The sequence below is a fragment of the Rhinoraja longicauda genome, chromosome 6, assembly GCF_053455715.1.
Source record: "Rhinoraja longicauda isolate Sanriku21f chromosome 6, sRhiLon1.1, whole genome shotgun sequence".
Classification (NCBI taxonomy): domain Eukaryota; kingdom Metazoa; phylum Chordata; class Chondrichthyes; order Rajiformes; family Arhynchobatidae; genus Rhinoraja; species Rhinoraja longicauda.
Genome location: NC_135958.1, coordinates 39,310,310 through 39,338,231, shown reverse-complemented (window position 1 = coordinate 39,338,231; position 27,922 = coordinate 39,310,310). Strand labels below are relative to the sequence as shown.

General features: G+C 41.0%; 1 protein-coding gene across 2 annotated transcripts; it reads left to right on the top strand.

Moving 5' to 3' along the window:
• The first annotated feature begins 276 nt into the window (after nt 1–276).
• On the top strand, nt 277–27,922 carry slc22a31 (solute carrier family 22 member 31). 2 transcript variants are annotated; one of them, XM_078401790.1, is made up of 9 exons: nt 277–687; nt 6,717–6,820; nt 7,951–8,105; nt 11,664–11,832; nt 15,118–15,263; nt 16,682–16,790; nt 17,945–18,159; nt 22,443–22,554; nt 27,151–27,922. In XM_078401790.1, exons 1-9 carry the CDS (start codon nt 277–279, stop codon nt 27,554–27,556), a joined length of 1,827 nt encoding a protein of 608 aa, XP_078257916.1. In that variant the 3' UTR covers nt 27,557–27,922. The 2 variants fall into 2 exon arrangements, with proteins under 2 accessions (XP_078257916.1, XP_078257918.1); XM_078401792.1 differs by lacking the exon at nt 6,717–6,820 and having other exon boundaries at nt 403–687.

Below are 27,922 nucleotides of genomic sequence, written 5' to 3'. Positions count from 1 at the left end.
GACCGAGCCGGGTGGGGCAGAGGTGTCGTTGCTGAGGAAATACCGTTTGGGTTTTTTTTCAGACGAGAATGAGCTGGAATGCGGGAGCTGACAAGACAGACATTGCACCGGCCCGCAAACGACTCTTTATTTAACGTGAACTAAGGATTCTAAACGGTTACGTTTCCGCCTCACTTTAAAAGACAAACGACTCGTCACCGCCAGTGACTCACCGACTTCGCGCATAAATCTCATTTGTACAGAAACTCGTGAGAAAAGGAATAATCCGCGGAAGGAATGGAGTTCGACAAGATCATCCCTCACGTCGGAGGCTTCGGCCGCTGTCACAAAACGCTGGCCGCCCTCGCCTGCCTCCCCAACCTGCTGTTGGCTCTGAGTTTCTTCAGCAGCGTGTTTTTCACGCTCACTCCGGACCACCATTGTCTGCCCGACCCGCAGCTCCTCCCCGAAATACTAAGGAACGTGTCGGGAATACAACTGCTCAACTACAGCCTGCCGCTGAAAACGGACGACGACGCCGATGATGGCGGCGGTGGCGGTGGTGGTGGCGGGGAGGCCGCGGCCTGGAGCCGTTGCCGCCTCCTCCGTTATGGCGCGAACCAGCTGCTCCCCAACGGCAGCGTCGCGTGCACCCGGGGCTGGCACTTCGAGCCGCGCGCCGGCCTGCAGACCAACGTCGTCGTGCAGGTGAGTGAGTGAGTGAGTGAGCGAGCGGCCGCGGGCTGGCGCCGAGCTCAGAGTCTAGGACCCGAGCTCATGTCATGAATTCCACACATTCACCACCCTCCGACTAAAGCCATTCCTTCACACAGGAACATCCTTTTGATGTCTCTTCACGAAGGAGATGAGGAATTTCTTTCGTCAGAGGGTGGTGAATCTGTGGAATTCTTTGCCATTTGAAGGCTGTGGAGGTCAAGTCATTGGATATATTTTTTAAGGCAGATAGATTCTTGATTAGTACGGGTATCGGGGGTTATGGTGAGAAGGCAGAAGAATGGGGGGTTCGGATGGAGAGATAGGTCAGCGGAGTGGACTGAATGGCCTAGTTGTGCACCCATCTATCACTTGTGAATTTATGAGCTCCACCTATAGTCTGAAGCAACTCTCAGTGCTCGCTCCTTCAGCGGCTGCAACAGCACAATGATTTCCCGAAGTGCCTTCAATTCCCCCACCCTGTCATTGTTCTATACATTTTTAACGTTGCCCCGTGAACTTCAAACGATGCGAGTAACCGCGGTGATGGAAAGGAAGTTTCTTCAGTCTGAAGAAGGGTCTCGACCCGAAACGTCACCCATTCCTTCTCTCCTGAGATGCTGCCTGACCCGCTGAGTTACTCCAGTTTTTTGTGAATAAATACCTTGAGTTTGTCGGAAGTAACTACAGATGCTGGTTTACACCGAAGATCGACACAAAATGCTGGAGTAACTCAGCGGGACAGAAAGAATAGGTGACGTTTTGGGTCTGAAGAAGGGTCTCGACCCGAAACGTCACCCAGTCCCTTCTCTCCAGAGATGCTGCCTGTCCCGCTGAGTTACTCCAGCATTTTGTGTCTTATTCGAAGTTAGTCTTTATTGCTGAGTTTCAAGTGGTCAATGTATCGCTTCGAGTTTTAAATGGTGCAAGTGCGTGCGTTTATTCTCAATAAATGTTTCTGACCCATTTTGTAATGAAAACACAATTCGCTTCAAGATGCGATCATGAAACACGCCCCGGACTGTAAACATAGCCTGTTACTGGCACGCTGTTTCCTGCAACTACAATTTCATTCAATACATATTCGAACCGACCCCAATGCCGCACAGTCAAGTGCATTTTGGGGACATTATGGGTTTGGCTATGTCGATACGCTCACACTGTTTAATGCTTAATGTGTAAATATCCATCAAACGGGTTATTTATTTTTGAGCGGCGGTACTTTTATCCAGGATTGTTAATTCTACACTGTCTGCGTCAATACATTTTACATTGCTTTGACTTCGGTTTCTAAACTACGACCCAATGGCGAAAGGGCTCTGCGATTGTTATTACTTTTTACAGAGTTGTCCAGCGAGTTTTTTGGGTATGCAAATTTTGAACATTTCTTGCGTTATTTACACATACATTTCGCACCAGGATGTAGACATCCTTGTTTACACCAGCACTTTGACTGCTATGCAAAATAGTTGGAACATTGAATCCAACTTTATATCACAGAAGATTTATTATGTGCATTAAAAAAAACTGGAGTTACACCAACACCGCGCCAGCAACAATGTGTATTTACACAACACTTTAACAGAAATAATGTACTAAATATATATAGAACTCGGGCAATCTTTTCGTTGGCAACTGAAGGTATGGCTTCGGCTTTTATCTAATTTTCTCCATTCATTCGTTCATAATCACCCCCCCCCCCCCCCCCCCCTGCAATCTAACACTCTGGAGATCTTATCCTGACACTATCAGATGCAAAACACAAAGTACAACAGGAACTCAGCTGGTCAGGCAGCATCTGGGGAAGGAATGGACAGAGACTTTTCAGGGTGGAATCTTTGCCCAGGTCCAGACCTGAAATGGTGCCTGTCCATTCTCTCCATAAATGGAAACACAAGGAACTGCTAAAGTAAAGTTGAGGTCCATTTCAAGTTTGGGTGAGTGAAGTCCAGAGCTGTGAGAGACAGGGCAAGGGAAATTAAGTGGGGAAAGTAAAGTCAAGAATGTAACTAACCTACATGAACATTGAATTCTCTAATGTTACACAATGTACCTACCAACAAATTCCCCTCCCCCCTCCCCCCTATATTCCTCCTGACTTCACAATTCACACCATTTCTATGGTTATATCCTTATCTCACATGTTCTGTCTTTTCATCTCTCACCTTTGTCCTACCATCTGCCAATCACCCCCCCCACCCCCCCCAATCGCTTATATGCTTGTATCCACATATCACTTGTCAGGTTTTGTCCAGCCCCCCACCTCTCTTCTGGTCCCCCCCCCCCCCCCCCCCCCCCCCCCCATCAAAACAGTCTTCCCACCACATTCCAAAGACTGGTTTGTATGTTAATTGGACTGTAAATTGCACAAGTGGATAACATAGAAATAGTGTGAGTGGGTAATTCCTGGTTGGTGTGGACTTAGTAGGCCAAAGAGCCTATTTCCATGCTGTATCTCTTTAAAACAAAACAAAAGGGTCCCAACCCGAAACGTCGTCTATCACTGTTCTTCAGATTCGCTGCTTCGCCTGCTAAGTTACTCCAGCACTTTGTGTCATCGTCTTGCATCCACAAATGCTGTCTGATTGCTGAGATCCTTCAGCGTTTTGTGTTTTGCTCCAGATTCCAGCACCTGCAGTTTCCTGTGTCTTCACCATCAAATGCAAAACTGTTTGGAAGGTAGAAGCCAATTTGTATAGTTGAATGTTGGTTCTGGCAACTTTTACTTTGCAACGGCCATGATTCACCCTTAATATAAGACCCAAAATGTAGACCATCCGTTTGCCTCCACTGATCCACCAAATTCCTCCAGCAGTTTTTTGTTAGCATAAAGCCTTTATATCCCAGACTAATCTCATCTCTCTAGCTTCTACCTCCATCCTGAGGATCTACAAAAGACATTGCCTTTATATTTTTTTGGTTCCCTCGGTGACTGGTTACTACCTTTCTTGATTTTCCGCGTTTTTCCCTCGTCCACTTTTGTTTTCTCATCTCCCGTTTCTCATGCTCAACCCTTCCATATTACTGTGCCAATGAAAGTTTCCAATTTCAATTTGTCTTTTTCACCATTGCTGAACTCAAACAGTCACTTCATCAACATCCATCATTTCAACTTCCCTCTTTTCTTCAAATAAAACTATCATGGAAGCCAGAGTTCTAGACCTTAAGTGAAAACATTCTTTGTCTAGCTTAATGTGGGTCCTATGCATGAACTTTTAAAAAATAATTACGTTGGTTATTGTATCAGTAGTGTTTGCATCTAAATCTAAACAACAAATTTGATTTCAAATTGCACTTATCTTGCCATTAGATGAATGGTGCACGGTTGTCTCTTCTAGCCTTGGTGTCTTTCATCAATCGTGAGAGGAACATAACAGGAAAATTTAACCTCCTCTCACCATATCCTGATGTAGCCTCCTGTACATTGGCGAGACCAAGGGTAGATTCTACTGCCATGTCGCTGAACTTGGTCTGCTAAGGCCAGCTGGATCTTCCGGTTGCTAACCATTTTAACTCCCCTTCCCATTCCTATGCTGACCTTTCTGTTCTGGTCCTCCATTGCCAGAGAGAGGCCACATGCAAACTGGAGGAACATCACCTCCTATTCTACTTAGGTAGCTTCCAAATCATCGGTGTGAATGTTGAATTCTCCAAATTTAGGTAACTAACTAAACACCCCCCCCCACTTTTCTCTCCCTTCCATTCCTTGTACCCTGGCTGGACTCCCACCTATTTCTTCCCACCACAATGGCCCTCCCCTTCCTGCTACTTTCCTATCCTGACTTCACAATCTGCAACTTGGCTCGCATCTTCTGTTCTTGCTGTGTGCGTGTCAAAAAAAAACCCTCACCTACAGGTCCACCACTGATTTACTGGCAACTGGTGGTTTGGAACCTCCTTTAATCCAGACAAAATCATGAGAGCGAACTTGAAATCACCTTGGAAGTCCTCCTGACAATGTGGCGTCTAGGCCGGGTGAGGCGGCTGAACTCAAACTCAATGTGGAGATCTGTCCTTTTCCTTTGTTTCAGCCACTATATTCTGCATAAGCTTTGCAGCATTGTGTGCTAGGCACATGCTAGAGGCTCTCTCACTTTCTTTCCCACACCTGCTTGAGGCTACGTAATCACAAAAATGCTGAGCTTGCTAAAGCTAGTAGTAATCAGTAGCCCTAGACCGCAGAATGTTCCAGCTCGTCTTCAGGAGACAAAAACACAAATGTATAAAGAACATAAACAATAAACACCACACCAACTAAAAACCTTGAACAATAGCATGTTAGGACCTTATATGGGAAAACTGACTGTGGATTGAATCTGCCCCCTACGACCAGGACTCTGAAACTCCAGCCCTGCTGGAGCCATGGCCGACTTCCGAGGCTGACTTTGAGTCGATGTCTCAGCCCTCCAGTGGCCTAGGTGGTCCGTTCCGGTACCTTTTGACTCCCCTCAGAGGCCCATGTCGAACGGCGGTGGTGGCGGGCTTGCCTACTCTACCGTACTTTTGGCAGATTCAGCAAAATCTCGGGTTGGTGGGGGTCGGCCCAGTGATCATACTGAGAAAGCAGCGCCTCGACCCCACGGGACTTCCAAGGGCACCTCGTTAACTGGCACCCGGGCTGCCTGTGCAAGAAATGCAAGTTTTGCTGTAAAATTAATTTACATTCAATATTTGTTTTTTATAAGTTTCTAGCAGTCCATGGTGCTTCAGAGGCATGGGAGGGGTATAATCAGTGGGTCGGAGGTATATTGTTGTATAATTATTATGTGTTCTCTGTTGGTTCGGCAAAATAAAAATAACATTAAGGCTCTGGAACCAAGGGTGCTTTTCCAGCTTTCTTCTTTCCCCCTCTCCCCACAGCAAGTCTGAAGAAGGCTCTTGACCCTGAACATCACCAATCCATGTTATCCAGAGATGCTGCCTGACCTGCTGAGTTACTCCAGTGCTTTGTGTCCTTTTATGCACTAATGTAGATTCTGTGCTCCAATGATATTGTATAGTTTTAACACTTAACTATAACTTCACTTTACATTTCTGATTCTGAACTCAATCCACTCTAGTTTTGAACACAACTTTCTCCCATCATCCCTTTTTACAATATAAATAAAGAAAGATCTGTGACAATTGATTGCTGCAATCTCCTCCCTTTTCTATCTTCTGTCCCTTTTCTATTATGAACTAATGTATTGGATTCTAAATTTGAGTTAGTCCCTTTTATCTGCTTTCCTCGGGGACTAAATATTAAAAAAAGATGGTATCCCCGCTGAAGTTCAAACTTGGGGAGGAACTTAAGAGACACACTCACAGCCTCGTTTCCCCACATCTTGTGAGAGGAGAATAATGACAGAGACATCGTAATTGTGACCAATTTCCAGAAAGGAAACCTGAGGCGTCTCCCTACTGTCTACCACAGAAAATGCTATCAATGGGATCCTCAACCATTACTTCTCAATGCACGATGGACATGATCTTCCACTTGTGACTGCTACATTTTGGATCATCTAATTCTGGCTGGACAAATGCAGTAAATATCAGGGATCTTCAAAGTGTTGGTGTACACAGAGGGGGGGGTGGGGGGGGGGGGGAGAGAGTTGATCAATTTATGGGAATCCATGCCCAGTGGCTGATCAAAATAGAGGGGAAGCATCCAGGTTGATGCTTAAAACCCTGTATCTCCATAGAGCTTCAACAAGCTTGGTAAAAATATATGTACGTACCAACTCCCATGCAACGTAACCACTCCATCAACGAACTCCTGCCCCACTGGTGACATGTCTTTGGATCTCCCATTGGCCTTTTCAGCCATCCTTGGAATCCACAGAACAGAAGTGGAAACAGCTCATCTTCAACCCCATAGGTCAGAGGAGAGAGAGCTTATTCTGTGTTTATTGGTAAATATAATCCCATCAGACTTGGTAAAATGAAGATTATCAATGTTGGTGAGCTTTTGAGCAAAAGAGAGACGCTGACAAAATATATACTAAGAATTCCTGAGATGAGATATATTTAACTTTCTTTTAAAGTGGAATTTGGTTTGCAAAGACTACTGGAAAATTCCCTTGGAGCAAGTGGGCTACTCCATTGGATGGACTGTTGGATTCTTGACCCTTGGAACTGTTGTAGATGGGTAAGATTTTTTAATTCATGGTCTTGGAAGCATTCAGTAATTTGTTTTTTTAATATTATTATACATTTCAAAAATATTTTAATTGTATCACTTAAAACTTTTTTTTTTTTGGCATAACATGATTATATGGATGAAAATACTTTTTTATTCTTCCCAGTATAGAGTTGATTAGCAATGAAAAATCCAGCAGTAACAGACTAATGATTTGCAAAAGACTAAAAATATTTTTGTATATCATTACACATACCTAGCTAGAGACATGAAGAACTGCAGATGCTGGAGCCTTGAGTAAACACAACGTGCTGGGGTAACTCAGCAGGTCAAGCAACATCTCTGGAGGACATGGATAGGTGAAATTTCTGGGGTTGTAACCCATCTTCAGACTCATTTGAATTAAATACATTTTGGGCCTATCAACGTTGACCACAGATGCTGACTGGCCTGCTGAGTTACCCCAGCACTTTGTTATATATTACACATACCTGTCTGTTTTTGTGATGCTGTAATTCCAGTATTTTCCAGAATCTGGGAATACCTTCACTGTTTCATGCCAGCATTAAAATTGTCCCCTGCCAAGGCACTTATAAACTAAATTTGTTCACCTAAATATATTTTGGATGAAAATTCTATTTTAAGTTGAAAAGTATTTTGTGTTAGATTTTTTTAAATTGCTGGGACAAAATAATGTATTTGTTTAAATGGACAGTGCTGGAGCAATTTAGTCAGCACCTCTGGAGAACATGGATAGGTGACAATTTGGGCCGGGATTCTTCTTCAGTCTGATAGTGATAGCGAGAGAAAAGAGAGGAGGTGCAGGGCCAACCCTGGTGAGTGATAGGAGGATACATAAGGATTTTATTTGGTAACAGGGTTGCAAAGGCCAGAGATGAAAATACAAAATGTGTGAGATAAGGATGAAAATGGTGAGAATTGTGAAGCCAGAGGAAGAAATATAGGGGGAGGGGAGAAATGGGTGCAAGTCCAGATAGGGAAGAGGGTTGTTTTTTGTTACCTAAAATTGGAGATTTGTATGTTTGTACCGTATCTTGTATCTACAGTAAATTATTGACACTTCAAACTGTTTTCATCATTGTAAATAATGAGACATTAACTTTCATTTTAACTTTTAGACTGGGCCGTCGAAGTACATTCATTCTTTCCGTAGTTGGAGCAATTATTCTGCAAGTAGGAATCTCAGTCTCTGTGGATTTTGTCATGTTTCTTGTATTTCGAATGTTCAGTGGGATAGCATTGGCTGGACTCTTCTTGTCTGCATATGTTGCAAGTAAGTACAGATCAACATAGTAGATGGGCACATCAAAAACACCAAATGGATATAAGCCTTTCTTAAAATACAAGCTTCGCATTTTTCATATGCAAACTATTTCATTATGTAGCTACTTTATTGAAATTGTATCAAAAGTGCTGATTTTTTGCAATTTTTAAAATCAGCCTTTTAAATTTTTCGGTGGTTTCTTATCAAATTATGGGGGATAAGCATCTAGGCTGTCATGTTATGTAAAATACTACATTTAATTATGAGTTGATATTGAATGATTTAAAAATAACTTAATACCCAAATGTGGAGTATTGTGAGCAGTTTTGGGCTCCATATCTGAGGAAGGATGTGCTGGCATTGGAGAGGGTCCAGAGGAGGTTTACGAGAATAATCCCATGGATGATTGTATTAATGTATGATGATTGTTTGACAGCACTAGGCAGTACTCTAGTGTTTAGACGCATGAGGAGGGACCTCATTGAAACTTACTGAAGAGTGAAAGACCTGGAGAGCATGTTTCCACTAGTGGGAGAGTCTAGGACCAGAAGGCACTACCTCAGAATAAAAGGAAGTACCTTTAGAAAGGAGATGAGAAGGAATTTCTTTAGTCAGAGGGTAGTGAATCTGGAATTCATTGCCACAGATGGCTGTGGCAGCCAAGTTATTGGGTATTTTTAAAGTGGAGATTGACAGATTCTTAATTAGTAAGGATGTTAAAGGTTATGGGGAGAAAGCAGGAGAATGGGGTTGAGAGGGAAAGATAGATCAGCATGATTGAATGCCAGAGTAGACTTGATGGGCCGACTGGCCTAATTCTACTCCTATGACGTGAACACGTGTATATCTTTGGTGCTGATATATATCATTTCTGGAGATTTGCTTCATCCCTTTCTTCCTTCTACTCCAAACTTTCCTTGGTGATTCGGTGTCACCTTGATTCATTATTAACATTCCCAGCACATTGTTAATGCATTTGAATTGTGGCTCAACTCTCCCTCCAAAGACTCAAATGCAACCTGGGATGAAATAAAATTATAAAATGCTAAAATGTACAACAGGTCAGCAGCATCCATGGGAAGAGAAACAATGATTCAGGTCAAAGACCCTTTGTCAGAACTGGGAAGGAGAGAAAACAAAGGGGATGAAAATACTTCAACCTGAAAAGTTGATTCTGTTTCTCTTTCTACAGATGCTGCCTGACCTGCTGAAAGTGTTCAGCATTTTCATTTATTTCACATTTGTAGGATCTGCAATTTTCAGCTCTGGATAAGACTTCAGTATATTGCAATTGCATTATTACAAAGTCGGTGTCATTTTAGGATGAGATGTAAAGCCAAAGCTGTATTTTTTGTCTTGGGTGTACCCAGTGGGGAATGAAAGTACTGTGGTATTGTTTGAAGAAGAACATTGCAAGCATCCTGATCCTTCTATATTCCTGCCTAGCTCTCAACCTCCATATTTTGGAGATGTTCTTTGGATTGGCCTCATTGCTATTTGTGGGGCCTTGGCATTTAGCTGCTGTGTTTCTGTACATTACATCAGCCCTGACACTTTGAATGGTCTTCATTGGGTATGAAGACATTTGGGAAGTCTTGAGGCCATAAAAGGTATTGAACAAATGCAAGTTGTTTTTGCTAATTGAGCCTTTATCGGTTGCATTTTGTGTTTGCCTGAAAGGAATGTTTGCACATGCTTGTCTAAAGACCAGCTGATTAGAGTTCTGGACTGACATGTTCCAGTAAGGAGGAAGGATAAGGATGGCACGGTAAGGGAACCTTATCAAAGTATGAAGCAGGTTATAGATCAAGTACACAAATAGGTGGAGAAATGGCAGATGGAGTTTAATCCAGCAAGTCTGAGCTGTTGCACTTGGGTGGCTGAACGTGAGTGGAAAGTATATAGTTAATGGCAAGACCCTTAATAGCATTGATGTACAGAGGCATTTCGAGGTTCAAGTTCATAGCTCGTTGAAAGTGGCAACACAAGTAGATAAAGTGGTAAAGACGTCATATAATATGTGTAGGAAGGAACAGCAGTTTACACAGAATGCTGGAGTAACTCAGCGAGACAAGCAGCATCTCTGGATAGAAGGAATTGGTGACGTTTTGGGTCAAGGCCCATCTTCAGACTCAAACTTGAAGAAGGGTCTCAACCCGAAACGTCACCCATTCCTTCTATCCAGAAATGCTGCTTGTCCCGCTGAGTTACTCCAGCATTCTGTGTCTCTCTTGAGTGATATAGTATACGCCTTCACTGGTCAGGGCACTGAGTATGAGTCAGGAAGTCATGTTGCAACTTTATAGGACTTTGGAGAGGGTGCAAAATATATTTACCAGAATTATGCCTGGATTAGAGTGTATTCGCTATAATGAGAGAAACTTGAATGTGTTTTCTGAAACGCTGGAGGTTGAGGAAAGACCTGAGAGAAGTATATAAAATTATGAGGCGGGGTAAATAGTAAGAACCTATTTTCCAGGATGAAAATGTCAAAGCCTAAAGGGCATTGCTTTTAGGTGAGAGGGGTGAAGTTTAAAGGAGATGTGCGGGAAGCTTTTTACAGACTGTGGTGAGTATCTGAAATGGGGGGGGTGGCGGAGGGAGATGCGATAGTGGCATTTCAGAGACTTTTGGAAAGGCGCAGAAATATGGAGGGATATGGATTATGTGCATGCAGATACGAGTTGGTTTTGGATTATGTTAGGCATAGACATTGTGGAACAAGCCTGCTGTGCTGTTCTATGATCTCTGGTCTGATAACCCTTTTATCCAAGCCATGTCATGGAGTCGTATAGTGTAGAAACAGGCCCTTTCGTCCTACTTGCCCAGGCGGCATTCAAGAGAGAGCTTGATAGAGCTCTTAAGGATAGCGGAGTCAGGGGGTATCCATGTACCTGCCCAAGAGTCATTTAAGTGTCATAATTGTACTCTGTTCTACCACTTGCACTGGCAACTGGTTCCATATATCCACCATTTCCGTGTAATACTGATGTCCCTCGGGTCTCTGAAATCTTTCCTCTCTCATCTCAAACCTATGCCCTCTAGTTTTAGACTCTCCTTCCCTGGGATAATGATTATGTTATCCATATTGCTCATAATTTTGTAAACCTCGAAGATCGCCCTTCACTCTCCTACATTCCAGGGAAAAAAAGATACGGCCTCTCCTTAGAATTCAAATTCTCTTAACTCTGTAACATCCTCATAAATCTTTTTTTGCAGTTTAATTACATCCTCCCTATACCGGGACTACCAGAAGTGTAATCAGTCCTCCAAATGCGGTCTTACCAATGCCTTGTACAGCTAAAACATGATGTCCCAACCCCTGTATTTTATATTAGTGCTCCCCCTTATGGCCACATGTAGTCTCTCTAAGGCATTAATTAACCTCCCATTGGAATTCCTTTGCAATGGCACACGACTTACAAGGCTTGCCACTTCCCTCATGTAATTTTGGCAAGGATTAACATGCAGAAAAGAATAGGCAGTGCCAAGCAAATCTATTCCACAATCATGTTTCAATTACTGATATTTTTTTTCTCTTCCCATTTTTATCTGTCATTACTACAGGGTTGGAAATGTGTGACCCACCACACCGACTGGTGATCATGGTAACTGCATCGTTCTGCACAGTGGTTGGAGAGATTCTGTTGCCAGGTTTAGCTGAACTATGCAAAAACTGGAGAATTTTGCAAGGTGTTGTCACTACCCCTTTCCTAATACTACTCTTCTATTGGTGGTGAGTGTTCTGAACTATATGATCACCATCTGAATATTTTTATATAAACATACCAAATACAGAATCTTTGCAGTGGTGTCAAATCTTCATTTATGTGAACATGGCAGTGACATAAATGGAGGAAATAGGTTGATAGCTTTCTGAAGTCTTTTGTTTTGGAAACATGAAGTTATTTGTTTTTTCATTTCAATGTGATGGAGTCATATATTCAACAATAACCTTTAAGCTATGCCCTTTAATATAGAAAAAACCCCATCTCTTGTGCTTTAGAGATGTGATCAGTGGAACAGTTGCAAAGAAAATGTCTGGAAACCAAATGGCTCAATCAATTTTTTTTTAAACCTTAACGGAAAAAGAGGTGTCTTCATGGAGTCACACAATTGTTACAGTATAGAAGAGTACCATTTGACCTTGATTTACTTCTGGCAGCTCCTTGTACAGCAATTCTTAATCCAGATATTTGAAAGGGCCAAACACTGCTGGAAATCTGGAATGTGTGTGCATTTTCAGCAAAGCAGATATAACTGCAGTTACGCAATGGGCAAGCAGTTAAGCCTTTTTTAGCAGTTGCAGCTGACGCACAGACCCGCACTCGTGCTGGGATGAGAAGGGATCAGCAGAGGCTGTGCTGCAGAGGAGGCAATTAATATTACATTGGCACTGAGATAGTTGAGGATCGGCTGAGATGTCAGCACAATTTTGGGGCCTATGTTTCTCATTCTTTCAAAATCTATCACTTTACATGACTGTATTAGATTTCACATGCTGCTTGTTTGGCCATTGTGTCAGCATATCTGTTTTATGAAGCCTTAAAAGTTTACCACACTTTCTGGCTTCATTATCCGCAGCACTGAAAATGTTGCCCTGCTTATTGAAGTAAAATACCAACATTCCAAGCAGACCTTGGGGCACACCTCCACCTGCCATCTTCCAGTCTGAAAATGGTTGTTTACCAGTGCTCTTTATGCCAAATACGTATCCATACTGTTTCTAACTTTTTATTTCTATTTTGCTGACTCAAATATTGTGCAGGACTTTATAAAATACCATCTGAAATTCATGTGGGTGGCAATCTGTGTTAGTTTCTATTACTTAATCTAAAATTCAAGGAATCAAATACAATTTGCCTTTAACAAATCCCTTGATTTTTTAATTTATACACCTGTATTTTTTTCCAACCCTGATTTATTAACTGTATCCTTGTAATCAAATTTAAGCAATTGCCCCTCAATGGCTTTGCATCACTTCAGGTTATACAGCACGGAAACAGGAACCATTGTCCATGTTGGACAAGATCCCCTATCTAAGCTAGTCCCATTTGTTGCATTTCACCCATATACCTCTAAATCTTTCCTATCCATGCACCAGTCCAAGTGTCTTTTAAACGCTGTTTTAGTACTTGCATCACCTACCTCCTCTGGTAGCTTGTTCCACATATCCACCATCCTCTGTGTAAACAAAGTTGCTGCTCAGCTTCCGACTAAATCTTTCCCCCCCTCACCTTAAACCTATGGTTCTTGATTCCCTCTACTCTGGGTAAAAGATTCTGTGCATTAACCCTGTCTAATCCCTTCATTATTTTACGCACATCTATAAGATCACCCAACCTCCTGTGCTCCAAGGAATAAAATTGTAGCCTGCCCAATCTTTCCATATAGCTCAGACCCCTGAGTACCAGCAACATCTTGGTAAATCTTCTCTGAACTCTTTCCAGCTTAATGACATTTTTCCTACAGCAGGATGGCCAAAACAAAATGAAATACATTTGATACAAATGAACAACAATTTCTCTGGCAACTGATGGCCTCCCTGCCCCCCCCCCCCCCCCCCCCCCCCCCCCCAATAATCGACAAAATTATCCCTTTTTTATCTCTCAGTTCCACCCATATAGCTTAACTGGATGAACTATCAGTTATGTCATTTCGGGCTACTGGAGAACACAAGTTCTCCTTAATCAATAAAGCACTTTTACCTCGCCTTTATCTTGCCTGTAGCACCCATACCCTGGAACATTAAGCTGCCAGTCCTGTCCCTCCCTCAGCCAGGTATCTGTAATGGCTACAATGTCCCAGTCGCATGTACCTATCCACTCCCTGAGTTAATTTGCCTTTCTTGTCCATCCTTTCCTGCTCCCTGCTGTGCTCTTGCCTATTCTGTCTTCCTGACCAATTTCCAGCCTCTCACCTGCCTCACTCCTGCATTGGATCATGTACAAATATTTTCAACGAAATTGCAGCAGTTGCTATTTTCCAACCTCAACAACTCCCCAGTATCCAGGGAAGTTTGGAAGATTATTGCAAGTCTTTTGACAACCTAGATTACATTTTATTATTTGGAAACGTGTTATGCTCAACCCCTTTACTTGAGGAATTTTTCGCCAGTCACTGTTTCAGAAATGGTGTAGCAGGTTATTTTACTTTTGATCCACATAAAATAATGATTGGAAAAGAGGGTTGGCCTAATAATTCTTTAGCCCATGCACAGTATCAGCATTTAAAAAAAAATAGCCTACAATTTAAAACTCCACTATGGTACCTTATGATGTGAGAGACCTTTATGAACAATCATTTGGAAGAAAAGATTGATTCAATGGGGTGATAATTAATAGTGGTTATTGTCAGTAATGATGGTCGACCCGAAACATCACCCATTCCTTCTTTCCAGATATGCTGCCTGACCCGCTGAGTTACTCCAGCATTTTGTGTCTACCTTCGATTTAAACTGCCATCTGCAGTTTTTTTTCCTACTACCTTTTTCTGGTTATTGATGCTGTTGTCAAAGCTCAAAAATTTACTCATGAATATGGGACTTGAATGCCAGTTCTTTGCTAATCCATTCAAGGACATAAGAGGGCACCACAATTCTAAACATCATGTGTTGAAAGCCTCAATCTAAAAGAGGGAAGATGAAATGTCAGCTCAGCATAATTTATTTAAATGGAGTAGAAACAAGGATCTGCAAATGATGGTTGACATAAAAATACACAAAATCCAAGAGTGGCTCAAGCAGCGTCTCTGGGGAATAGGTGATGTTTTGGATAGGGGGCCTTCTTTAGACTGCCCAAAGAAGGGTCCTGAACTGAAATGTCATCTGTCCATGTTCTTCAGAGATACTTCCTGACCGCTGCCTTACTCCAGCTCTTTGTGTTTATAATTTCTTTTAAAATGTATATATTCATGGATTTCTTCTATTATTGTTCCTTTTGGTAGAAAGTATGTTTATTCAGTATTTCTCCAATGGGCATGCAACATTCTTCTTAAACTAACTTGTTTTTGAAATTTTCAGCATTCCGTCCATGTTCCCAGAATCGCCACGTTGGCTCCTTGCAACCAGACAGATTGGGAAGTGTAAGCAAATACTACAAGGCATAGCAATTGGTAATGGTGTCAATGTGGAAGATGAATTATACACCCAATGCAATGTGTTTAATGGTATGTAGATGATGTAGAAAACCTTCTGAGTTGATCAGTGACAGTTGTTTAGTGACAGTTGAAAGCAAAATAAATCATCTCGTACATCAACTTTGTTCCTCCCTGGAACTTGTAATCCTTTTCCCATCTAAACTGTGGACAAATTTTCTACGTAACTAAATATAAAGGATCTCCAACTCTTTGACATCTTCGCGTTCACTATTCGATCCATAGACATACTTGCACATCTTCTCTTTGAAGCACAGGAGCAGTTAAGTTTAGTGTAATATTTATTTTGATATTATTTTTGTAACCATTGGTCAGGTAAAGTGATCTTTCCACAAAAAAACCAAAATAGCAAGCATTGAATAACATTTTCTGAGATTCTATGACTGCACATGAAAGCAGAAACTTGGGTACAAAGATTGGGAGCATAAACGGCAGGAGGTGCTCACCACCTCACGTACTGCCCACTTATGTGCCCCATTTGGACCTCTAGTTTGATCTGTGAAAGATCTGTGGCATTATCAGTCAGCTCATAACTCGCAAAGTCAGAATGGAAGGAAGTCCTCCTCAATCCCAAACCACAAGTCCAGAGGACGAAGAAAATATATTTTAAAATATAGTCATGTAGGCTTGGAAGATTCCATGCAATTCCTTCAATTCTACGGAAGGATCAACTTTACCTGCATCAAATTGTAGACGTAATCTGAAAATCAAGTAGACTGCTGATCCATCAAAGATTAATTCTCCGAAATGCATATGACTTTTCCCATTTAATCTTTTGAAGGCTTGCTTTGCATAATGTAGCACCCTCGTATTCGCTATCCAATCCTAGACTAAAGCATTCCATAGATATGGGAGTAGTTGAATCATATATAATATCCGATTATAAAGTTATTTTTGTATCCTATGGGCAGGTTATTGTGATCCTTCCAAGGAACTAAAGAAACGAGGACGCATTGAATACAAACTCTTGTGCTTTCAAGTAACTCAGCACTTTCAAGTAACTTATTGCTGAAAAGTATTTTAGAAGCTTGAAAGACACAAGCTTTAATATAAATTAAAACATCCTTTCACTTCTGTACAATCATCTTAAAGTTACTAATATCCCATGTAAAACTTGAAATATATTTTCTTTAAAGTTCTGCCCTTCAGTAAAAACAAATTACTCTGCAAATCTGTCATAGTCACGGCCACAAATTCAACATCCAAAATCTATAATGCAGGATATGTAGAAAGAGAGAAGACAATCTGGTGTGCATATTAAAAAAAAAAAAAAAAATCTTCTGTTATATTTATGTTCTTTAAAATAGTATGCCTAAAATTTTGCTGTTTTTATTAAAATTTGAGCATGCATATTACGCCATACAGTGTATTCAATATAATTGAAACCTTTGCCTTCAACCCCATGCATCCCATTTGCAAAATTCCTGCAGAGATGAATTCTGTGTTTGAAAAGCCTACACAATTTCGCTCATACACATTTCGTGATATGACCACTGCACGAACTACTTGGAAGAACATTTTGATATTAGGATTCACCACGTAAGTTATTCATTAATGTGTTCTAATTTTTTCTGTAATGGTTTGCCTGATATCTCAGGTGCAAATTAATTGCATCTTTTCAATATTGGGAGACAAAAAAATCTCAAAACACCAGGTAGCTTTCATCAAGATGATGAAATGCCAGTCCAGACCATCACACAAACCAACCTCCCTTCCATTGACTCCATCTACACCTCACGCTGCCTCGGCAAGGCCAGCAGCATAATCAAGGACCAGTCTCACCCTGGCCACTCCCTCTTCTCCCCTCTCCCATCGGACAAGAGGTACGTCACCCCTCATCGGGATATGGGGAGAAAGCAGGAACGGGGCACTGATTTTGGATGATCAGCCATGATCATATTGAATGGCGGTGCTGGCTCGAAGGGCCGAATGGCCTACTCCTGTACCTATTTTCTATGTTTCTAAAACCAGATATGCGGATAAATGACCAAAGAAGTAGATTTTAAATTGTATAAAGGGGAGGATTTCAGAATTTCCACTGGGATTTAGGAAAGAAATGCTAGCTGAGTGGAATGGAGGCAAATTAAAATGTTGATGAGGTGCTAGTAATTAATTTTGCAGGTGTAACTCGTTGATACAGCTGTCACCTAATTTGCATCTGCAGTTACCTTGAAAGACTTAGTGGCTTAGTTTATTAGATCCATATATATCCATTTGTCATATCTCTCTACTCTTCTAAACTGCTCATCAATCCAGTCTCTTGCACTTTCTCTTGATTTGTCGAGCTCATAATAGTGAAAATTGGCATTTAAAGCCAGATGTCAAAAGGGGTGGTTACAACACGTTCCATGAGAAATGGCACCAAATAGATCTTGTTCATCAACAAAACACCAATTTACTTTTCTCTCTGCTTTTCATCCACCGGCTATCATTCTATAGATGGTGCCATTGAATCTATTGTTCCAGAAATGGTGCTTTAAATGAAAATATTTTAATCGCTTACAGTGTAACATTTTGTGTTTCTGTTATTAATTGATTTAATTATCCTGAACGCTCCTTTTATAGACAATTGTCATCTCCAACCGTGTTTTTGATGATTAACATGAGATTTGAAGTTATCTGGTTTGTGCAATGAAAATGCTTATTTATTGTCTAATCATCCACTTGTTATCTTGCATTTATTTTTCTATTAGGTTCATTGGCAATGGAATTCAACATTGCTTTTCCCAAAATCTTGTTGGTTATAGCCCCAAGTTCTACTTAAAGTATTTTGTCATTGCTGGTGCTGAAGGTGTAGCCCTGGTATTCCTATATTTTACTGTGAACAAGTGTGGGCGACGTGGCATTCTGCTCTTCTCGACAATCTTTACTGGGTTGTCATCGCTATTATTGCTTGCTCTAATACAGTGTAAGTATGGATACTTGTCTTTGCACTGGGAAAAATTGCAGTCAGAACTGAGCTACATTGTATGCCGTAGGGTTATGTTGCTGAACTATCAGCCGGAGGTTGATTTCCACCTTGGCAGCTAGGGGAAATGAATGGCATGACGCTAAGCAAGAAGTTGAGTTATGGAATGTCATGAAAAAACAAATTGGTTCACTAATTTCCTTAAGGGAAAGAAATCTGGCATCCTTGCCCCATCTGGAAATGTGACTCTCCACCCACAATTGGTTGATTCCTTAACTGCCTCTCAGTTCAGGGGCTATTTAGGATGGCTAGTAAATTCACTATTGCCCTGTGAAAGGTCTTGTAATAACTACAGAAATTGCTATGGAAAATAGCCCGGTCATTTTCATTCAATCCCAGTAAAATAATAGAGAAAAGGTGTGTAATGATTCTTGATTTGGGTTAAGGTTGCTGTTAGTAAACATGGAAGTAGTTGTTGCTTAGATTGTAGAAAATACATACTCTGTAATGCTACATATATCTTTCAACGTGTTAACTATTCTGGAATCTTTGCATTGCATTGGCTTAGTTGACATATGGTTATTGGTAACCAAACTAAGGTACCAAAGGATTTGGCAAACAAGGCAGCGTAACAACAGCAGCTTGGCAGTAGTGATTGAGATATGCTAAATGTTAATTATTTTGAAGTTCCATTTGGTGAATGCATTGCATGATACATTATTGTCTCATAGATTTGAGGAACTTGTCATTTCTTCCTGGTCATTAATGTCTTCACAAATCTCATTTAGTTACTGAAGATCTAGTCAATCAGTTAGTTGTTCTTGTTCCTAATCAGTCCTATGATTGTCCATGGAAAATGCATGTGGCGAATATTTCTTATGGTTGTGTGTTATCAGTAGCCTGCAAGCAGGATAAAATTGGTAGTAAATTGGAAAGCAAATGAAAATTATCAATAACCTATTAAGATGCAAACTTGTAACCCTCATTGCATGGAGATCGAATTAAGAGTTTAAAAATTCTAATTGGGTTTCTATCTTAAAAGAAAATAAGATCTAGAAACCCATTAAAACCTGCATGTAACTTTCAAATCGTTCAAATACGAAGACTCCTCCAGGTCCTTCTGAATACAAATATTTTTCAATCTATCATTGAATAAATACTTCACTTTTCTTTTTTTTTTCTAACATCAGCATTATTCTTATTTATATCATTGTCCATTCATTTAGCCAGTCCATATCATGAGAAGCCCTTGTACATCCACTTCAAACATAACACTGTCTTCTTGTTTGTATCAAACTTGAATACAATGCACTTGATTCACTCATCCATGTCAATATAGTTCGTGAACAGATTCTAGAACTGTTTGTTTAGTTTATTGTCACGTGTACCAAAGTACAGTGAACAGCTTTCGTTGTCAGAGGAAAGACAATACATGATTACAATCGAGCCATTGGGAATAACATTTAGTGTAAGGTAAAGTGATCAAAGATAGTCCAGGAGTCCCCAATTAGGTAGATAGTAGTTCAGGACTGCTCTCTGGTTGTGGTAGGATGATTTAGTTGCCTGATAACAGCTGGGAAGAAACTGTCCCTAAACCTGGAGGTGTGCATATTTACACTTCTATATCTTTTGCCCAAGGGGAGAAGAGGGAGTGGCTAAGGTGCGAGCCTTGCTGAGGCAGCGTGAAGTATAAATGGAGTCAATGGAAAGGAAGTTCGGTTTGTGTGATGGTCTCGGCTACATCCACAATTCGTTGCAGCTTTAATGGAGCTCAAAATCGAACCCGCAATGTGCTGGAGTAACTCGCTTAGTCAGGCAGCATTTCTGGATAGGTGATGTTTTGACCATCCTTCAGACTGATTGTAGTAGTTGGAAATAGAAGTGGGCAGGACAAAGCCTGGTAAATGCAAGGTGGATATAGATGAGGGAGGCTTTTATCATCCAGGTGAATGGACAAAGGCTAGAGAAGAAAAGGAAACAAAAAGGTGCAAGATAAAGAGAGCGGAAAGTGAAATGTGAAGCCAGAGGATGGGATTGGGGGGTTGGGGGGGGAGTTGTAGAGGAGACGTCGGGTGGGATAAATGGGTGTACACCGTTGAATATGGCAGAAGATTGCGGAAATGGTGAAGAATGATGTGTTAGATGCAGAGACTGGTGGGGTGAAAGGTGAGAACCAGGCTAACTCTATCCCTGCTCCATCTGGAGTGAGAGGAGGCAAAAATAGAACTACAGGGCATGGGAGATATGGGTGAGAGATCTATCAGGGGGATAACCACATTTACTAAAGAAGATAAACCTCTGATGTCCTAGAGTGAAAAGTCTCATCTTGGGAGCAGATGCGGAGACTGAGAATTAAGAGTAGGGAATGGCATCTTTGCAAGAGGCTGGGTAGGAAGAAGTCTAGTCTATAACTTTGGGAGTCAGAATTTATAGAGACATCAGTCAATAGTCTGTCTCCTGTGGTGGAGACGTGTCCAAGATAGTCCCGGTGAATTTGAAGGCAGGGTGGAAGTTGGTAGTAAAGTTGTTAAAATCATTAAGCTCTGCACAGATTCAGGAGGCTGTCCTCTATCGACGATGCAGATAAAGAGCTGGGAGATGGTGCCAGTGTACATTTGGATCACTGAAGAAAGTGAGAGGGGTCAAAGAGAAGTTGTTAAGGATGAGAACAGGTTCTGCCAGGAGGTGGAGAGTTTTAGAAGAACTGCTTGGGTCTCTCTTCAACGAAGAACAGGAGGGCCTGAGACCTTCCTGGTGGGGGATGGAGGCGTAAAGAGATTGTAATGCAGCTCACAAGTCACATCCTTCTAACCAAAGAATTACTTTAATTCCTACTATTTTCTGTCCAGTAGTCAAACCTCCAGTCTACACATTTTTTATTAATCTCCCGAAGTACTTTATTGAAAGCATTCTGAGAGTCTAATTTAGTCAAGTCAATTGGTTCGCCTTTCTCTACTCTGCTGGTAACAGTACCTAAAATTCCCAACAGATTTATCAAGCGTGATTTCCCTTTCCTAAATCCATGTTGATTCTACTTGATTCTTTAATAATAAATTTCAGCATTTTTCCTTCTATCAAGCTAACTGATCTGTAAGTCCTTGATTCACTTTCCCTCTCTTAAATAATGGAGCTGAATTTACTTCTCTAAGCCATGGGAAAATAGTTATAGAATCATAGAATCTATGCCTGAATCTACAGAAGTTTAGGATTACTAATGAACTTTCTATGTCCATGACAGCTATCTTTAAAATGTTAGAATACAGGTCACTAGGTCTGCAGATTTGTCATCTTCAGGTCCATAATTACTGTGTTTCTTTCAGCTTTTCAGTGTCTTAATGTGAAAATGAACATAAACATGAAAACAAAAATTCTGATCATTTCCTCAATATTTCTCTTCAGAATTTGTAAGAAACTCCATGTTACATTTCATTTCAAATGCAGGACAGCATCAGTAAAAACAAGTTGATTGCTTCATGATTACGTTCAAGTTGATTGCATCACAGTATGGTTTGGGAACAGCTCTATCCAAGACCATAAGAAACTGCAGAGAATTGTGGATGCAGCCCAGACCATCACAGACCATCAAGACCAGCAGCATAATAAAGAATGAGTCACACCCTGGTCACTCCCTCTTCTATACCATTTGCCTGATGGGAGAGGGGGAAGTGTGAAAACACACACTTCCAGATTCAGGGACAGTTGTTTAGGCAACTGAACCATCCTATCCCAAATAGAGACCAGTTCTGAACTACTATCTACCTCATTGGAGACTCTTGGACTATCTTCGATCAGACTTTACTGACTTTATCTTGCACTAAACGTTATTAACGTTATTCCCTTTTAACATGTATCTGTACACTGAATAGCTCTATTGTAATGTATTATCATTCCGCTGACTGGTTAGCAGGCAATTTAAGCTTTTCACTGTACTTCTGTACACGTGGCAATAAACTAAGCTAAATTAATCTGATTCAGACAGAAGTGAGAAATTCTTCATCAAGTAGATTGTGGATGTTCAGTGACTTGGAGTACATTCAGGAATTAATGCAATACATTTTGGGGGCACTATGAAATACGGGGACTGCCTGGTGAGTCTTGGGAAATAGAAAAGTTTATTCATGCTTCCACTGAATGGTCAACTCAGGTGCTGTGGATTGTTTAATAAAGACCATGCAAGGAAAAAAATAGTTGGTTGAGAATAAAATTGTTAATAAAGTTACTACATTAAGATACTATTGTATTTGAATTTATTTGGCATTATACTAACAAATTGTTTTCTTCAGACTTGCCTAAAGGTGTTCATCTGACTCTTTCCATCCTGGGCCTTGTTTCAGCTTGTTCCGTTAGTATATTGAGCATATTTTTTGCCAGTGAGGTTGTCCCAACAGTTGTTAGGTATGTATGACAATTTTACATTGTTAATTTTATTATACAGGTTGAACACTGATTTTCTGACAGCTGATGGTCTGCCCCACCGGACAATATTACGAGAGCTCAATTGAAATTCCCCAAACTGATGGTATAAAGTGAATATGAATGTAATGACCAGCTGACCCATCGCCAGCCGTTTAGAGCCTCTGCTTTTGACCCCCACTCCCAACTCGCAAGGTGCACCAGCCAAGCCCCCTCATGTCACTGTTTACTCAGCCTCTTTTCCCCACCACCCCGGTCCACTATGGTCCATTACAACAAGGGTTTACCGTGAACGGACCATAGTGGTGTCTGCTATTGCTAATGACCACAGATGGTGGTTAATAGACAAAAGGACACAAAGTGCTTGAGTAATTCAGCGGGTCCGGACCTCTGGAGAACAAGGAAAGATGTCATTGGCTTGGATATGGGATATTGGATATCGAATAGATGAACTTCCTTAGTCTGATTCAGTCGGCTGAGTTACTCCAGCACTTTGTGTCATTTCATTTTAAACGATGCTACACTAGGTTACCTTGGGGGTCCCTCCTCTCACCTGCTGTCGCTTCCAAGGTGGAGTATGCTGGAGGCGGCGGCAGTGGGAGGAGGTGGAAGAGGACGATTGGACAGAGCACCAGGAGAAGCAGGTGGCAGGAGTTGAGCGGGGAGCGGGTAAAGCCATTGCTGGCGCAAGAAACAGCAGCGGGTGAGAGGGGCTCACTGGTATATTTTACGAGTCGGGAGTGGGGTCGGACGCCAGGGCTGTAAACGGGCAGGGAGACGGTGGGAGCTGGGGATGGGACAACAGGTCGTTCCATTCAAATTAATGTTTACATTTTATATTTGTTTTATTTAAATTACTGGCACTCCGTGGTGCTTTAGAGACACAGGAGAGGTGTCATTAGCAAGCTCGAGGCGTATTGTCATTTCAATATCATGTGACCTCTGATGGTCTGAAAAACGGATAATCTAGAAAGGCTCGAAACGAGGGTGTCGGAAAATCGGTGTTCAACCTGTATTATATTATTGTCTTATGATTTTAGTTATGAGCTTTCACAAGTATGTTACCAAATTTGAGACCCTGAATTTGTAGCAACTGTTCTAACATAGTAATTTGTTTCAGTGTCACATATATATTGAAAGTCACAATAAAATGCATAATTTAAGCATCTTTATGCAGAATATTTTTAATTTGTGGCTGAAAATTTTATTTTTACTAATGCTATATAGATTTGAATTCTTAAGATTATGAAAATTGTTGCAAAATTCCATATGCTTGAATGCTTGCTGACGTGTTCCTCTCCTCCATTATGGAAAAAATGGAGACTGACAATAGACAATAGGTGCATTCGGCCCTTCGAGCCAGCACCGCCATTCAATAAAGATTTTTGGTTGGGACTGAGGTGTTGCAAGTTTACTGGCAATTTTGGTTTCAGAGTCTGGCAGAATTCTGGCAAAAAAACTGCGACAGTTCAACGGCTGCTGGGACCGGAGACCCGCTATACTGGCAGCCATAGTAAGTGCTTGCCTCCAGTACACCGCTTGTCCTCTAGAAGGCGTTGCGTGGCAACAGTACGGGTCAGGGGTCGTGACCTCGCCTGCCGTGCAATGGCCCTATAGGTCAGAGTGGTCAATGAAGAACTGAAGGAAAAAAGGATACTCAGTTGCTTCTGCAGACTGAAAGTTGGTGCTCCATAAAGCAATCCCCCAATCTGCATTTGGTTTCTCAAAGAAAGCGGAGACTACATTGTGAACACCAAATTAAGTTCACCAGATTGTAAGAATTGCAAGTAAATTGAAGATTCATCTGGAAGGATTATGTAGGTTGCTGAAATGTGGGAAGGAAAGAGGAAAAGCCCAAGTGTTGTATCTCTTGTATTTACAGATACCTTACGGAGAGTGGATGGTGGGGATGAATCAATGGGTCAGGGAATTATAAAGGGAATAATCATTCAAAACACTGAAAAGGGAAGATGGCGGTGGAATTTGCAAAGGATGAACCATTGAATGTGGAAGTAGGCAAGGTGGAAAGGCAGGGGGGTGTGGGAAACCAGGGGACCCCTATTCTTGAAAAGGAAGAGAATGGACAATGTTAAACAAAATTTGACTTTCTTACTATAAGAAGCAGTGGCAATGTAATAGTTGATAGACTGGAATGAATTTGAAGTGCTGTTCTTTCTGCTAAAGTTGAGTATTTGTGGAATGACATAAGAAGTCAGAGAGGGAATGGAATGCAGTATTAAAGTAACACACACACAATCAGGAACTTAGCCACCCTTTACTGAACAGAAATATCTGCAAAGTGGTCTCCAAATCTGCATTTTGTTTCTCCAAAGCAGAGATCATATTGTGCCCACTTAATGCAATACACTAAATTGCATTAAAAAAACGTAAGTGAATCTAGTCCAAGTAGTTACCATTTAAGGATGTTCTTCAATAAATTGAGCCAAATGCACTTGCTTAAATTCTACTAACTAGGTAGACTCTGTGCTCGTGTTGAAATCTCGTGCTCTTTGTTTTCATTTTCAACTTGTGATTAGCTGATAATTAGTTCCTGGTTAGCGATCAAGGCCGTGTCATTCCTAATACATCGTTACTTTGTTAGGTAGGCTTATACTACAGGCTTGCAAAGTGAACATTTCATTTAGATGGCAAGGTTTATCTGATCCCTTGTAAGTGTCCTGATCTCCTGACGGTCCTTCAACTGTCTTGAAAGAGACCAATATAGTCCAAGGTTCTCTTCTCATAATTTTCCACAGCTGTATGTTTTATCTAATTTTTTTAAATGTTTGACCACTTTTGATTATTAGAGTTTGGGTGGATTTTTTCTGAGCCTTGCTGGTACCATTTGTTGAGCCAATGAGTTATTTATTTGAAAATATTTTAATCCATCAAGTTCACTGAATATTCTGCAGACAGGTCTAGTAGTGGAATCTTAAAGAATAATAGAAATTATTTAATTAATTTCTTGGGGAAAATAGAGGAAATTGAAGGATTTTATCCTGGATATTGTTTTTTTTAGATTTTAGATTTAGAGATATAGCGCGGAAACAGGCCCTTCGGCCCACCGAGTCCGCGCCGCCCAGCGATCTCCGCACATTAACACTATCCTACACATACTAGGGACAATTTTTACATATTACCCAGTCAATTAACCTACATATCTGTACGTCTTTGGAGTGTGGGAGGAAACCGAAGATCTCGGAGAAAACCCTCGCAGGTCATGGGGAGAACGTACAAACTCCGTACAGACGGCGCCCATTGTCGGGATCGAACTTGAGTCTCCGGCGCTGCATTCGCTGTAAGGCAGCAACTCTACCGCTGCGCCACCGTGCCGCCGGTATAGAATTTCATAAAATGTTACTTTGTTTGGTCAATGTAAATTAATGGTCGTGGTTTCAAGCATAAATAAACAGAAAATACTCTGTTATCCAAAACTACAATTATCAGTTAGCATCTTTTGTTAAAGACATTAATCACCAGAATTTGCTGTTCAGATTATCTAATGTTGTCTAACATCAATTGAACAGCAAAGAACGTCAGGATGTGGAAATCTGAAATGAAAACAGAAAAAGCAGCACTAAGGCCAGACTGCATCTGTGGAAAGAAATCATTAATATTTCAAGTTGGTGTAATATAATGAAAGATCACCAATCTGAAATTTTACTTTTGTTTCCTCTACAAGTGCTACTTAACCTACTGAAATATTTCTAGTATTTTGTCATTCCAGCATTCTGCAATTGATTTTGTCATTCCAAAATATTTTCTGCCCATAATTCATTGTAAGCATGGGAGAAATCAAAATCTATAACATGAGTGATCAGGGAAATAAATGTTACTAGACCAAATGGACCCGTTGGGCCCAAACCTCTCCTGCATTGGTGCAGCTTCCTCTCCTCTCCCCCTCCCTTTCGCCCCCTCTCTCCTTCCCCCCTCCACCCCCCCTCTCTCCTCCGGGGTTCACAGTCTAAGAATAAAGGGTAGGCCATTTAAAACTGAGTTGAGAATAAACATTTTCACCCAGAGAGTTGTGAATTTGTGGAATACACTGCCACAGAAGGCAGTGGACGAATTTTTAAAAGAGTTAGATAGAGCTCTAGGGGCTAGTGGAATCCAGGGATATGGGGAGAAGGCAGGCACAGGTTACTGATTGTAGATGATCAGCCATGATCACAATGAATGGCGGTGCTGGCTCGAAGGGCTAAATGGCCTCCTCGTGCATCTATTTTCAATGTTTCTAATTCCTTTATAGATTAGAAAAATAAGAGGACTAGAATGCAAATGTTGTTTTGGAGAAGCGAATGGCAAAGAGGTGCAACTCTGGTGATAACTTCAGCACAGTCATATTTTATGTGTATATTTCTTCCTTATCCGAAGGCACTGCACCATTTGGCTATAATTAACAGGAATGACTCTCAGCTTTTATGTTATAAAGATTCTGGGCCAATATTAGCCAGGTTATTTATATTTTTTAATAATAATCAACTCTACAAATTTTCCAGAAGCACTCACCAGCCTAGATGTATATTGTGCTGCCTATATTTCATTAATTAATTTCTCCTTTTAAAAATGTGTTCACAGAGGTGCCACTTTAGGCCTCATCATGGCAACAGGTTGCATTGGCAAAGCAACATCTCCAATCATGGATCTCCATAATAAACATGGCTACTTTCTTCATCATGTAGTTTTTGCCTCTTTTGCTGTCCTCTCTGTGTTGTGCATCATGTTGCTTCCAGAAAGCAAACGGAAACCACTGCCAGATTCTATAAAAGATGGTGAAAATCAGAGACGTCCTGCGATGTTATTGTCCAGAAACAAGGATAGAGTTCCTTTGCTGCATTCAAAACGGAATGGCAATTATAGTCCGGAGAGCTATTCCAAGCTTGTTACAGCTACTAAGAAAGTGTTGGCCAATGACATTCCTATTCAATCACAAGATCCCACTAGAAGAAGTGTGATCAAGGAGACCCAAGAATCAGCTACCTAGCCAGTCTTCAGGGTACATGAGGAAATATAAAAATACTGTTTTATATGCTGAACCACATTGACCAGTATTTTATCCATTGCTGCATTTGAATGTTCTCAGATCTGATTGGGATAGTTTTGCAAACTGTTTAACATGGTTACTTTCCTCTGAAGTTTAATTTTCAAACAAGTGTATAGTTTCCAAAGATGTATAATTATGTGGATAAATTGTAAATTGAGATTCAGGGTTAATAGCATAAATATTGAATGGATTTTGGGTTATGTACATCTTTAGTCAATTACGAAACAAAACATGTTTGTACCAGATTACTTTTTGCAAATATTTACAATGCAGTTCTGATTATTGCTATTTTTTTCTCTTGTCTAC